The sequence below is a fragment of the Hyposmocoma kahamanoa genome, unplaced genomic scaffold, assembly GCF_003589595.1.
Source record: "Hyposmocoma kahamanoa isolate Upper Pololo Valley unplaced genomic scaffold, ASM358959v1 87, whole genome shotgun sequence".
Classification (NCBI taxonomy): Eukaryota; Metazoa; Arthropoda; class Insecta; order Lepidoptera; family Cosmopterigidae; genus Hyposmocoma; species Hyposmocoma kahamanoa.
Genome location: NW_020654422.1, coordinates 10,813,822 through 10,829,326, shown reverse-complemented (window position 1 = coordinate 10,829,326; position 15,505 = coordinate 10,813,822). Strand labels below are relative to the sequence as shown.

Genomic DNA, 15,505 nt, shown 5'->3' with positions numbered 1-15,505 from the left:
CTTGTAAATTTGTAGGCGTTGCTCCAAGATCACGTCACAAGGTTGCAGTGGCTTAGTCACTGCTTTACTTTAAGATGTATTTTTTCTGTCGTTTTTTGGCTTCTGTTTTTTCATAATTTTTGTTAATTTATACATATAGATATTAGGCAAGGTCATTTTATGGGATCTGTATATGTAGTAATAATACACCAGCAATGAAGTACGGAATGTTTGGTTGTATTTTTGTTTTCCAATTGCACACTGCCGCCATCATGCCGGACTGCCACGCAGAGGTGAAATATTTGTACGGCCTACATTTATTTTTCTCCTGAGTTTGGATGTAATTTGTAGTTGTCTATTTGTGTGTCTATGGCACCCGCGACACAGGGTTTCCTTAGTGCGGGGTTATGTTGAGTGTGTGCGTTATTATAGGTGATTGTACACTCCACATACGTGCCGGCTGGATACGGGTCTATTTCAATGTATTATTTCAGGTGAACAATGTAGACGAGGTACTGGAGCGACACAACGATTTTCTGGAGTCGTGTCTGGGTGACTGCATGTTAACCAGTCCGCAACTGCTGAAGGCCGTCACCGCGCTTTGCCTCGTCTGCGTCCAGTTCTGCACTTTCATACAGGTATGTTATATGTGAAACCTATTTATGAAATATTTTATTGTATGTTCGAGTCAAATATACATGATATAGTTGTACAAGATGGCCCATCTACAGTGGTCCAATTTTTTTTTGTAAATAGAGAACGTCGTAACGAAATCGAACCAATCAAATAAACATAAACTTCGCGATTAGTTTTCCTTTTTGAAAATGTTCTACTCGTAGTCTCCAAAATCGGTCTAATTAATTACTACTAAAGTATTCCACCACTAAAACAAAATTTTGATTGATGTGTGTGATGATTTGATGAAAGTATGGCCATGTGGCTAACATGTACGGAATTATTTTTGTGTTTAGTTTTATATTGTTTTAGATCTTCTCGTGATTTTTAATTGTTCACGAACAAAAAGTTGTAGTAGTTCTCTACACATAAAATAATAAGGGTGTAAGTATTGCAATGTCTTTAGAAATTAACATAACGTGGATTGGATCATTAAAAACCGAAATAGACAATTTCTTCCAAAATCGTCATTTGAAAAGATTTAACTTTATTTCTTAACTCAAATTTATCTTAGTATTCCAAAATAATGCATAAACACTAGTTTTGTGTACGTGTCTACAGCAAAACTACAGATAAAAAGGTTAGGTATTTGATGAATTATATACTGATAAATGAGTAAGATAATGTATATGCGAGATAACGCTGACAACACTAGATAGAGAATAATAACACGACTACTACTATTGACACGAGGCGTCCAATGAACACTGAACAATATTGCAGCTCATGGTGTAGATTATTGAATGTACAAATTTTAGACCATTGTAAATGGGCCCACATATATATACATATATGCATTACCTTGTTAGATAATGTAAAATTAACTAATGTTATAATTTTTTTAATTAGCTATGCACATGGAAATTTATTCTCATGGGATTAGTTTCGGTTGCAGCAGCTGAGGATTATAGCATTTAAGCTTTGCAACACACTTCTTTACGACTTCTTATTGTATTATTATGTGTATGTACTTACTATCACTTTAAATTGAATATAAATATTAGTAAAACTAATTATATACTTATCTATGTGTATTTTAATAATATAACAGTGAGTATTTGCAACTTCACTATATTTATTTTAAACTTTATAAATGTCTTTTCTATGTTGTGTATTTGTGTATGCGCTATATATGAAATTTATTATTTTCTAATTATATTACGCAATATGTTTTCCATGTAATTCACTCTTTATTTTTCTCTTAACGCTACCAAAACACGTTAATTGGCAAAAGGAGATGCACAAGTACTTCGTGGACGCCGAGCTTAACAGTATGCTTGGATCAACATCATATGACAATAATGAATACAATGAGGTATATAGCAGCTCAGTAATAGTGCACATCCGTAAATAAAACACCGTTGAAGCACAAAAATTTTAACATCACATTATTTTCTAATTAGTGTAAACTTTACCTTAATCAGATATTCGAAATTGCTGATAGAATTTCAACCAGTCAACAATTACTTATGAATTAGTCATAGATTTCATTGGTAGATTTTACTTTTTCCCATTCATATTCCATTTCATAAAAATGTGTTCACATTGTGTATTTAGGTAATAGAACTCTGTAATGTGTTTGAACGCTTCCATGTATATGTGCCAACAATCATGTTTGACGCTTTTGTAACTTCTTGTTGACAATAAAATTCTTCGTGTAAGTATTGTATTAATCATCAAGTCATTTTCATTACATTTCGATGGCTGTCTGAAATAGCGGCCTATATCTCAAAATCACCAAATTCGTTATTAAGATAGTTTAAAAACAACTGCTGAATATCTAAAATGCAAAGCCAACGAATCGAATACTGGCCCATGTTTTCAGTTTGTTTTTTTTATTAAAAAATAAGTGCGCATTTGACTTCATCTCACCTGATGGTGTGATGTGTGACGTTGATGGAGCATGCACACCTAAAAATGCCTATTCACTCTCGCCTTGAACAGGCCAGAAGTTATACCGTTCAGGGAACAAGTTTGCGGGCAGGAAATTCCACTCCATAGCCGTTCGCCACGCAAATGTGGAAGCGAAACGCTTCGTACGAATCCTTAGAATACCTACATATGTGATTATATAAAACAATAAAAATCTCGGTGTCTTTTTCACAATAAAATTCTCAGTGTAAAATTACAAAAAAATAACTATTTTTGTTTTATTAATTTTATGAAACATAATTAAGTTGTGTTTCCCACAGTTGTACCATAGTCTATATAGAGGTAAACTTATAAAGCCAGCTTTTTTAATGAAATTTTTGCAAAACGCCTTGACTTACTTATTACGCATTTTTAATGTTCGTCGAAGGCAGGTCCAAATAAATCCGGTTATGTACTTAAAAATTCTTGAAGTAATACACGGTTTATAATTCGATTTTCACTGTCTCTGATTTTCACTGGCGTGACGTCGCTAGAAGTAAGTCGTGACACATCAATTATTGTATTTTGTCCTTACACGTAACAATTTTTTTTATAACGTCTTGATCAAATCAACGAATGGACACACCACGACTTACAATTTGCCACAACTTCTACGTTATTGAATAACGCAGTATAAATTATAACAACCGAGATTTGCAAATTCGTACGTCTATTGCAAACTTGACTTGTTCGTTAGTCAGTTAATTAGTCCCTTTGAAATCAAATAAAGATTCGAAAGAAAAAAATAGCAACTGGGGGAGTGCGGAGCCACATAACTGACGACCATTCACGATGCTATCTCACTACTCAATAATATTTACCTTATTCGCATCTTATCTACACAGGGTACTGGGTGTGGGGGCATGACGACAAGCGGTTCTGCAGATTCATTCGCGCGTTCTGTCTCCCGCTACGGCCTACGATTTACAGCGGCACTTCTCTCAGTGCTTGCCATCATAGACCGCTTGCCTCGAGACAACAACAACAAGCTCCTTAATATATCGGCCAGGTAGGTGATTTATATTTTAGATTTCAATTTCGATTTCGTGAGCGCCAAAAATCAATTTTAAGAAAGCGACAGCTCGAAACAGCAAAACATGTAGAAAGTATTAGTAGTAGAAGTAGCAAAATAACATGAACAAACGACTATAATTTAAAAAAGGAGGTTTTACAATAATTTATATTAACCCACCCAATAATTTATATTAACAACCCAACTTTTCATTTCGACTGGAGAATATTATATAATAATTCCCATAAACTAAAAGTTACCAAATACTACATTTCACCGTTTTTTTTTCTTAATTCGTGTATGTACAAAGACACAAAGAATTTTATGAAGAAACTATACATTTTTTCTCGATTTTTTTATTGTTATTTTCTGTAGAAATCTAAGAGCACATCAGGAATTTTGTTAGGTTTTCACGTCGCGATACGATAACGGTTACAATGATAGTGCACAAGGCCGAATGTTGGATCGATATTTATGAACGTCGGCGAGTGCTAGGCCTGTCATTTGGACTAACATTTTTTTTACACAACATTAGAATTAAGAATATAATATGACAACGCAATTTGACGTTTCGAAAGGGCCCGTCCTTCCGCTGATTGACTTGGGAAGCGTCGGTATAGATGTCTAATTCAAAACGAGGTTGTCTTTTCCGATATTAATAATATTTGGCGACCACGAAGGTCTTTCGTCTAAAGAATAAAAACATAAAGATTTTTTAAAATACTTTTGGATAACTTTACTTTAATAATTATTTAAGTATAATAATTATTATTTTGTCGTTAGAGTATTTAGTATATGTCATTGTATAACCACCCGTACCTGGCGGCTAGGCAAGCGGCCACATTCATATTCTTATAAGATGCGCGGACTCGCGTATGAAACATGACGGAAGTTTTTTAAAAATCTGACCGACACTGCAATTTTACAACGCTTGGACGGCGGGAGACTAATGATTAGATATTTTGTGTCATAACAAAATCTAAGCAACTTACAAGTTTGTTACATGACAAATTATCATTAATAATTTATTTATTATTATTTTAACGATGGATCCTACGAAATTAAGTAAGTAACATTTTCTTAACGTGACTAATATTTTAGTCGTACGTGTCACCTGCATAAAAAGTCTAAATGAATTGCAGACTTATGACCACGAAATGTAACCTAAATCCTAACTTATCTCTTGACCTTGGTGGTAACGCGAGGAGCGAGGCACGCATAAACCGAAGGGTAAAATGTTATATTTCGACGCTTCATTTTCTTTTTCTTATTTTGTCTATCTACGCAAAAAAGTTTTAAGAGCTTTATGCGTTACGGTTATATTATTCACATACTTCCGTCGTATGCACAGACATACATAGATCGACGTCGCAAGTGTATATGTACTTCGCATCCCCAAAGTAAGTGAAATTCACTTAGTTGCCGCTGCTACACTTCAGAACGCGCTCGACCGTTATCGTAGATAAACACCAGTCGAAAACGCGAATAATGCATAATTATGCCATTATAAACTGCAAAAGCACCATAACCGTGTGTAAACGGGTAAACAGGGACGTTCCCTTCCACGGGCAAGTGATTTTGTAATCAGGAGATACATAATTTATTTAAAAAACAATTATTTTGGTTTTGTATGAATTTCATTTTTTTTATTTGATTTGTCATTGCGGCTTTTACTTGGTGCGATATATTTATGATCCTTTTTTAATACGCCATGAATATCGAACAAACGCCGTTTAACCGACTTCAAAAAAAGGAGGAGGTTCTCAATTCGACTATGTTTTTTTTTGTATGTATGTTACGCGATAACTCCGGTATTTGTGAACCGACTTTCATGATTTTTTTTTTGTTGGAAAGTGGGTACCTCCATAGTGGTCCCGTTTAATTTTGACGAAAATCATCCACCTCTAAGTGTGGCTGTTCACGCATGAAAATTCATTTTTATAAATAGCGCCTAAATTATATTATTAGGAGCAATTATTTTGATGGTTGATATTGCTATTTTCCAATTCAATGCGTTTCTCTCTCTTAATATACTTTGAGTAGTGAGATCTGATTACCTCCTGTGTCAAGTCCCGTATAGTGACGAACTAGGTGATGAATCCCAGTTTGCACATTTTCCGGTAACCGATTTCAATAAAAATTGGTAATTATATGTAATTCCACGTACATTTGAGGTCGGTTTTTTATGTATAATGCATTCAGTTTCGTGGTACGGCCGCATGTACATTTCTTTGGCCAAAATTTAACATTAGGTAAGTCATGTATACGTTAGGCAAAACTGTTTTCGATTCAGGACCCCGATTCAGAGCTGTTCGATATTTTTACCGAATCTTTCGATTGGATAACGTTCTCGAATCGAATGGCGCTTCCCGAGCTATTCAGAACATTCCGAGTTAAACGTTCGATTCGGATTCGGATACGGGGGTCTACTCTTGATCTCCGTCCGACATCCGTCCGAAACAATTACTGTCAAATAAGTAATATTCGACAAAATTAAAAGACAAATATCAAGTATGAAGCTTCATTCGTATCACGCGTCTTTTCATTTGGTCAAGCATTGCTTATTTGGCAGCAATTGTTTCGGACGGACGTCTGACGGAGATCGAGAGTAGACCCCACGATATCTTTATCCAAGAGCGTTTACGGAGTTAGTCGGTGAAATAGATTATAAGAAAAATGAAAATCCTTTTATACGCATTTGTAAGACTTTAAAGATTTAGATAGGTTCTGAATCGACCTGCAAATCGAAAAGCGACACACCCGCACGATTACTCGAACTTCTCGTTCGGCAAAGGCTACAAACGTAATTCAGATCACAGTTACTCGTATCGAATGAAAGTTACCGAACGTCCTATTGTTTACAAAGCAAATATGTAATATGGCAATCTTCTATAATTTTAAATAAATTCTGGATTTTGTTCAATTTTGTTAATGCACGACTAATGCATTCCTATATTTTAGGCATTCAAAGTCTTAAAAATGTATATAAAAGGATGTTCATTTTTCTTATAATCTATTTCACCGACTAACTGAAAATAAAGGGATGAAAATTATTATGACCTTAGCAATATTATAAAAATATTCTATAACTCTTTTGTTATAATGTTTAGTAACGTTGCGTTTTTTTTTCAGTTTTGTAGTATCTATTATTAGTAGTATCTGTAATTTCGATAATTTTTTCAGCACGTTGCCTCGAATGTCCGAATATAATAAGTAAATAATTACATACATCGCCGGAGTTATAGTTTGTGTACAAAAAAAAATATAGTGGAAAGAATGAACATTGCGCTGTCTCTACAAAAACTGGAGTTGGTCATACGTATAAGTTCGTCGTTTTCGAGGACGAAGGTGGTCTAGTTTATCCCACCTAAGATGCTATCCAAATATACAGAGCTAGAAATCCGAGAATTAATAAACAAATCTCAAAAATTTCACACGAGGCCATCATTAAGTAAACCTCTTCTGATTAGTAAGATTTTACCATATTTTGTCATTTGTCTTACCATTCATTCAATTTGATCAATTACTGAAACAACCTGAAAACCATCTAGTAAAATTAATTAAGGCAGTCGCAAGTTCGTATATTGACGTGCGTTTTCATTATTTAAGTTAATCGATAAGATCTTCTATTACAAAAAGAAGTTATATAATAAGCTCATTTTATTGGAAGGACAATAATTTTAATATTTGAAGTCGATTAAAAATTAAAGTCTTAATTTTTTTAAGTAATCAACATTTTTTAAAAGCAAGTAAAATAAGGACTTAACTATGTTATTCTAGTGTTTTTCTACTATATTAATATTACGACTACTTGTAATCAACAAATACTTGAACAAAAATTATTCTATTTAGAATCGAATAATTGAATGGAAGACGCGTGTATTGTTCCGTTCAATCAATCGATTTAGAGCGAGCGGAAGGAGGTTTCCATCATTATATAGTTCTTGTGACGTCATAGTGGGTACAAAAAATGTGGCACGCTTGGTTTTCATAGAAATTGCTGTACTTAAGGCGTCTATCTAGATGTATGTCTGTGATCGTATGTAATTGTAATGTAATGTAACATGCCAAACATCCACTAAAATTACAAATCTCAAACTAGAAAATTCTCTGTACCAGAGCAACGAAATTAACTCTGGGGCACTTCGAGACACCCTGACCAGAAACAATTTGAAAAATTTGTTCTTTTTTAATAATAAGTGACGGGACGAACAAGTCGTGCGCCTGATGGTAAGCTACAGGCCTGTCCACAAAAGTTGCAGTACCACTTAGCGATTTAAATCGCAAAGATCTGAGGGGCACTGCCAATACGTGCGTCACATTGAGACATAAGTTGACAAGTCCCGTATGCCTGTAATTTCACCAGCACGCTTACCCTTCAAAACTGGAACACAATAATGCTGACATTACTGCTTGGCAGCAGAAATAGATAAGGTGGCAGTACTACCCTGGACGAACTCTTTTACAAGGAGCTCTACTGGTACTAATCGGAATCGAACCCGGAACCTAGTTATTCAGTGCCCACGCTACATACCATTGGACCACCGAGGCGTCAAACATAATTAGCAACTTTATATATAACAACTATCTCTATCTGCTACTCAATTATGTTATTATTTATCGTTCAGATTAAAATTCAACACGTATTACGAGAAACAACTGGAGAAGTTCTGTTCGGACGACAAACTTCTTGACGTGGAGAAGAAGGCACCAGGCTCCTAGCATCGGGCAGTGCGCTCGCACAGCAAACTCATCACCGCCGTGTGAACATTGGACTTGTATGCTTGTGTGATTGAACAGTACATATTATAAGGGGACAAGGAACTTCAACGTAGATTACTCCTACTCAGTGAAGTTCGCTAATTAGTGAGTATTATGATATATTGTGGACCCCTGTGCTAAGTGGTGTATTAATTTGTTATGAAAATCAAAAGTATTGAGTTTAATAAAGCCAAGTTATCGCTTTGGTATGGCTTTGATATGAAAATTTGTATGGAGGTAAACGTCCGCACACTTTGCTGTTTCTATCATGTCGGTCGAAATTGTAAGATATTTTGTAAAAAGAAAATAGATTTGTATTTACGAGAGACGAGGAATTTTCCATGTCTCACGTAATAACGAAAATTATTGCTGAACCTACAAGGGCATAATTGTAATACAGTTTGTAAATAAGCAAACAATAAGTCTAATGTGAGATAATGGTATTGCAACACAGTTTTCAAAAGATAAAACAAGCTTACACAAAGATAGGCCACCAAAGGACAAAACAATTCAATTACGATAGGTTGTATTTAAACTATTAGAGAGTTGAAAGGATAGCAATAACTTTAGAAATGTGAATTAGTTGCGTAATATAATTGTATATCTCATGTTAAAAAATCAACACTAACAACCGTCTGCTCTGCAACTAGTCTGCACTCCTTGTTATAACTAATGCATTTGCATTTTGGTAACTTTTAGAGATATTAGCACCTAGAGGTTTTTTTTCTTTGTAAAACTTAACCGAAATTAAACCGAAACTAAATAAGATATAAAAAAACGCTTGGGGGTTATAACGCAATTTCGCTAAAAATGTCGATTACGTTAGTTATTATGAGGGCAGTATCTAGATTTAAAGTTCATGTACCTATATTAAATTTATCGCCTATTATTAAATACCACTATTCGAATGGGAATAATAAAAGAGAAATAGATAACCTATAAATAAAGACACTATTTTTTCCATCCAGCGCGTTAATCTCGCTAAGTACAAAATAGATTGTTAACAGATCTACTTTTTTATAATTATTAATACAAACTAGTGAAATAAATAAATAAATATCATAGTAGTGAATCAAAAACCACTATTACAGATCTACTTTTAAATATAACATTTATTTACTAAAATCGTATTCGTTATCGGCACAAAATACACAATATAAATATTGACACGAAAGTGATTTCAGGGTTGTATTTTTGATAGTAAAAATTCAATAAATCGTTGATGGAAATAGTATAGATGTACCGAAATCTCATAATAAATAGGAAAATGCCACTTTTATTCCAGGATATTTAATTAAAGTTTTTTGTTAATACATTAATATTGATGGTTGAAGGCAGTAGTAGTAGACGATCTCTATTTGGGAAAAGGTGTTTTCATATTTGACCACCCGCTTATCTACTTTTTATTGTAATGAAAAGCTTTTAATTTTTTATATTTATTAAGGTTTTTATTTGTTGAATACCGTATACGTCAGGGAATAATTGGAATAAACGTTAGTTTAATTGTTTTTTATATTCTGTAAATTGTGGTGTAATAAGTAATTATAGATTAATCACAATTAGTTTAGTACGCACGAGGTACATAACAAAGGAATAACATTAATTAAATACTACAACTATAATAGATAAAATGGAGGACATTAGGTCCCCGCGGTCAGGGCGCTCATAATGTTGGCTACGTTTTCCCATTGTGCGGCAATGCCTCTATTATATTTTGTATATTATGATAATTACAAATGATAATTACAAAATTTTACATTATTGCAATCTCCTCACATAAATATTGTAAAAGTATCCCATAATCAGGTAAACATATAACTGAATAGTTTACTAGTAATTTCACTTCTTGCCATGTGGAGTAATAATCTTGATTATTCAGTATACAATAGTTAAAGTTACACCATACTTAGACTTATATTGTCAACCATACCAGGTGAAATTTGTTTGAAAAATGTTTGAAGCTCGTCACAAAAAATTACCATATCCCGCAGTTGTTTTTATATAACCAATGAAAACTTCAATACAGCGCGGGTGATAATGCATATTAGAGATGAAACGGGTATTCGGTAACTATCCGGTATCCGGCCGGATGCATAAAACTGAGGAAAAAAAATGGTTGATAAATAAATTGTTATATTGATTAAAGATGATAGTTATAGGAAAAAGAGCAACAACAGGATCGTTCACAATCTGTTTATTACTTGTAACTAAAACAACTATGAAGTTAGATAAAGTTATCTGTAAATTTAGTACTCAAATTTTAATAAAGGCCAAACGAGAGAGAATGAAGACCAGTTGTTCTGCATTAAGTGGTAAAAGTTGGTTCTATTTATTTTCATAAACGAGAGCAGCTTCAGAGGACAGTTTTTCATTATAAACTCTTGCAAACTTTGTTAAATTTGTTATTGACAAACCACCAAATGAAAGGATCGCGATCACGCTCGATTTGAACTGTCTTCAAATACAATGTGTACCAACAATAATGAAACTGTAAGTAGATTTTTTTTTCTGTTGGCAAATCTCGTATCTAGAATTAGTTAGATCACAAACAAATTAATGAAATCAAATTGAAACAAAATAATAACGGGCGTATCAAGTGCTAGGTTTATAACAACTACAAATTTTAATATAGCCAAAAAATGATGTAATTGCTTTTCTTCCTTCTCCACCGCGAGACATTTGCATTCGGCACAACAAACAAACAGCAGATATTAAAATATTGCTGAATTTGGAATTTTTTTTCACTGTTAACATTTTTTGTTATGTATTTGTTTGTATTATCGAATAAATTAATAGTTTTTATTAAAACCAAGTGACCATAACAAATCAAATCGTCAATGTGAAAGTGCAATCATTAGTAATCAATCAATCACAGCGACGCGCGCTGTAAACCGGTCGCGACATGTTTACCGCTGTGGGTCAGATATCCGACGGCCGGATATCCGGCCAAATCACTATCCGTTTCATCTCTAATGCATATTGAACAGTAAGATTGAGCTCAAATTTAAAGGTCATGACGTTAAATTAGTCATTAATGTGAATAATATGTGTGTTGTGACCATTAGTACCTTATCTATCGTATGGTGTCCACGTTACTCTTGTTTGATCTTGCAGTGCCGTTTCATTGTCTTATTTTATAGTAATTGTAAATTCACTTGTAGTGTCGTCTCACATCAACTGTTTGATTCTATGGGATAATGCTTAACTTTATAATTATTCTGGTGATTTGACTTTTCCAATACTTTTCTTAAGTACCGATCTTAAAGATTGTACATGCATCCGTACATAAATATATTATACCTCAACTCAATGGCATAGTAAGACAAAAGAGTAAAGTTAGATTTAGAAATACAAATCCTGTTCCACAATCAAATATTCATTCAGTAGTGTGGTGTTTGTTTGTTAAAATTATACATTTGTTATAATTGGCTGTGGTATATCTGCCTAGCGTCTTTAGGTTCGTGTTGTTCGTTCATTGTATTGTTAAATATAATTGAGTGCCATTGTTTCGTTAAGCGCATGTTTGGTTAGGAAGTGATAACCTTTTTTGGACCAATTTTCATATCCGAAAATATATTCAAGTGAGACTGTTAAGTTTTCTTGTTACGAAGTTGCCTCTGTCTTGTCATGAATACTCAAATTACTTAACATGACGCTTTAAGTATCTCAAGCTTTCTGAGGTGTAAATACCATCGATATTATTTTTATCCAAATAAATACATACCTTTAATTCATTACATTCGACTTTTATTTTTATCCTCCTGCCTATATACTCAGAGACCTTTTTTTATATTTTTATGAAACTTTCAGGGATTGTTGTTAATATTTTAGAAAGTATGGGAAGAATATTTAAAAAAATATTTGTTCTGGAAAACCGGATTTTTACTATGTCCTGTATGTAGGACAACGGCACTATATTAAGATGTCCGTTTAAAATTTTGAACGGTTGTAAGTGGACTAATTAGCAATTAAGTTAAAGGAATACTTGAATAAAATATTGTTTATTGAAAAAAAAAAAAAAAACAAAATGTACCTATTAAATATAAACATAAAAGACGAATATTTCTTCTGAAAAACGAGATATTACTTCTATTATTTAAACGTTATTACTATTATAATCTAATTTACAATTTTTTTTTAAATTGTAAATTAGGAATGAACGTAAGAGATTAACAGAAACATATTTATTCTAACTTTCAGCCTCGTAAAATTCGATGAAGCAGTTTCTATTTGGCACAAAACAAACAAATCTCAGATTTTTTTTATTATAACCAATTTTTTGCAACAGTCAACAAAAATCATCGATATACCCAATGCTGGTAGAGTCTATACCATGCCCATTCCGTAGTATCTATCGGTAAATAGGCGGGTTGCAAGCACTAAATTCTGGCTCAAACTTGTGTTTCGACCAATTATCTTGCTTATCATTAGCATTCTGGCAACTGAGGACCTATGATCGGAGTAAAGGCCGGAAGGGTGTTTGAAGTACCTCTAACTCGACTACAAACACCTCTACGTGAACGCGACATGGATCTCAGATGTCCTCTCGATTGCGACGGTAATGATGATGAACCGGCGAATACTTCCGAATTATCGGAAAACGCTGGAGAAAACACAACAGCATCAGATATATCGCGCTGTTATCACAATAGTGTTGTAACTCAAAATATGTGAAATTCAAGATTACAGTGTTGGTGAATATATAATTTGATTCACTACACGCCAATGAAACAACTTTTTCGGGGTGCAGACCCAAGACAGATGCTGTAAGTACAGAGATTGTAAAATGTGCCACCGGAATAAAGTCATATGCAGTATCACAGTATGCAGTAAACAATCTAGTAACTTCAAAATGGCGTATCGACTATGACTAGGTTTTTGCTACTAAGACCGATTATATATCAGTGCAATCAAATGTCATCTAGGTGCTGGGGTTCTTGAGATTGACAATTGGTGCTACCGGAACAGGTTTATCCCAACGTGAACATACACACAACATGGCAGTAACTTTAAAATGGAGGTCCGACCATTTCTCCGCTTTAGCGATTACAATCAACTAAAATCACGTTTCACCTGACAAGTACACTAATTTTAATAACTCGACATGTAACTCGATTACAGTGACAGGGCTAAGGTGCACTTATTTTCAAGTCAACAAATAAAAATAATTTTCGAATTAACGAAATGATAATTTCGGAGATATCGGTGCAAGTAGCTAAATGAAAAACATAATTTGAATTTGACGATCTATTTATAACAGACTTTTAAATACAATCTTACCTCCTGTAACATTAAATTGGTTTCGTTCGATATATAAGCAAATCACACCTCGAACTATAAAAATACATTGTGTAACATTGGAATACGCACTACCGATGTTAAAATAAATAAATCACCGATCGTTCCGACATGACACAACATGACTAAACGTAATTGAAAAAATAACACAGCGTGCTGAATTACTATCTAATAATGAACAAGGAACTTAGGTTACAAGAACAAAAAGCTTATGTGTAATTTAAAAACAATGCAGAAGCAGTATCTAGCCCTAATGTCTTGTAGCATTTAAACAGTTACAATCACAACTATTTTATTAAATAACCAACCCTGTTTAAAACAAAACGTGAAAACAAATTTTATTACTTCTAGACCTTAATACAATTTTGTAATGATTCAAAAAACTTGAAAAGTTCATGACAGACGATTAGACACATTCGATTAATAGAAAATACGTTAATAACGCAAGTTACAAGTAATATCACTGAGTTACACCTACCATGAGTACATTTGAGAAAACTTACATGCGTACGCTTAAATACTTCACTACTTATGCAATGGTAACTGATATTAACAAATAACTTTCACAATTGTGCAAGTTGGTCAAACATTATTAGCACAAATTATACGTGTTCACAGGGGTATTTTTAAAAATAAACAGTTTCTTTCGAATGCCTTCTGTAGTATGCAATAATACTAATAACAAATTGTTCCAAAAAGCCTTATTGGAGCAAATTTCATCACTGTGCTGTGCATTTTCAATAAGTGTAAATATACCTACTGCCATAATGCATTTGCTTCTAAATTTTCTGCTTTGACTCAGATTTTTTGGTACATTACTTTCACAATAAAATTTAGACAATAATCTGACCCAATCAGATTGTCATGAAAAAAAAAAAGAATACTTAGAGAGCAGAAAATACAATAATTATAAAAGCAAATGCAAGAGCGTTTCAAAATAAGTCAAATGCCTAATAATTTACCTACACTAAGGGAGTATGTACAGAGTGGGTTTGAATTCACTAATTCACAGACTAGAGTCCCCGTCCGAAGACCATCACCACATGTGTGTCTCTCTGATCTCGCTGATAATTTGGCCAGCGCGTTGCAAAGCCTGGTAATAAGGAACAAAACATTAATCCAAAACAATAATAAAATATATACATATGTTCTGACAAATATCTATTACTACCATGTTGGTAACTTGAGAAATTTGTTGTACTTCAGAATTGAAATGGTGAAAATAAATTCTAGCATTAATCTCTTTTTAACTAGATCTAATCTATTGTCGCGATTACAGAGTGTGACAAAAAGGGGTCACCATATTTACGATATGAAAGTATATAGCACGTAACTTAGTGTAACTTTGCAAACACTTTGTGTAGTAGTAACAAGTGTACTCTTCGGGATATGATTGAGATTAAATTTACCTTCAGCATATCAGCAGCTTCCTTCCTCCTTTGCGCGATGTGTTCAGACTCGTTTAGTAGAGTCTCAGCGTGGTCCGACTTGTACAGATGCGTCACCAATTCAGACTGTAAGTTATCTTTCACGTAGTTTACCAGGAAATGCATCACTGCCTTCGGGACTGAGTCTTGGATGGACTTGCGTACGATGTAGAAGTACGATTTGATCAGTCGCTCTGTAATACGAAAACGTATTGTTTATAATTTCATGAAAGACGAAACATTCGTTTTTCTTCAAGTGATTATAGAAAAGGAGTGCAAAATGTTCATAATTGAAATGAATTAAGGCATTTTCACTTTTCTGTGTTGGCATATATTATGTACAAGGAGAGCGTGCAACCTGCGTAATACTCGGTTTAACTATATAGGGTTATTTTATAAAATGGCTTTTTACAAAACATAATAAATGTCCCAAGTTTATTGT

The 15,505-nt window shown here is 33.6% G+C and overlaps 2 protein-coding genes across 12 annotated transcripts in view; one reads left to right on the top strand and one right to left on the bottom strand.

The window, feature by feature from the left end:
• The window catches only part of LOC113235454 (gamma-tubulin complex component 2-like), a 129,449-nt gene extending 117,387 nt beyond the window's left edge, over window positions 1–12,062 (top strand). For 3 of the 6 annotated variants that reach the window (XM_026471141.1, XM_026471143.1, XM_026471142.1), the window contains 4 exons: window positions 474–617; window positions 1,889–1,969; window positions 3,411–3,574; window positions 8,206–12,062. In XM_026471141.1, coding sequence (XP_026326926.1) covers window positions 474–617; window positions 1,889–1,969; window positions 3,411–3,574; window positions 8,206–8,299 — 483 coding nt within the window. In that variant the 3' untranslated portion in view covers window positions 8,300–12,062. Of the gene's footprint in view, window positions 1–473; window positions 618–1,503; window positions 1,621–1,888; window positions 1,970–3,410; window positions 3,575–8,205 lie in introns of those variants that run through there. The other 3 variants (XM_026471144.1, XM_026471146.1, XM_026471145.1) reach the window with 3 other exon arrangements.
• A 1,592-nt stretch (window positions 12,063–13,654) lies between these two features.
• LOC113235056 (dynamin-1-like protein) overlaps window positions 13,655–15,505 on the bottom strand; it is a 25,654-nt gene continuing 23,803 nt past the window's right edge. For 2 of the 6 annotated variants that reach the window (XM_026470603.1, XM_026470602.1), the window contains exons 15-16: window positions 15,046–15,257; window positions 13,656–14,729 (exon numbers count right to left, since the gene is read on the bottom strand). In XM_026470603.1, the coding sequence (XP_026326388.1) occupies window positions 14,673–14,729; window positions 15,046–15,257 (269 nt within the window). In that variant the 3' untranslated portion in view covers window positions 13,656–14,672. Of the gene's footprint in view, window positions 14,730–15,045; window positions 15,258–15,505 lie in introns of all 6 variants that reach the window. The other 4 variants (XM_026470598.1, XM_026470604.1, XM_026470599.1 and 1 more) reach the window with 4 other exon arrangements.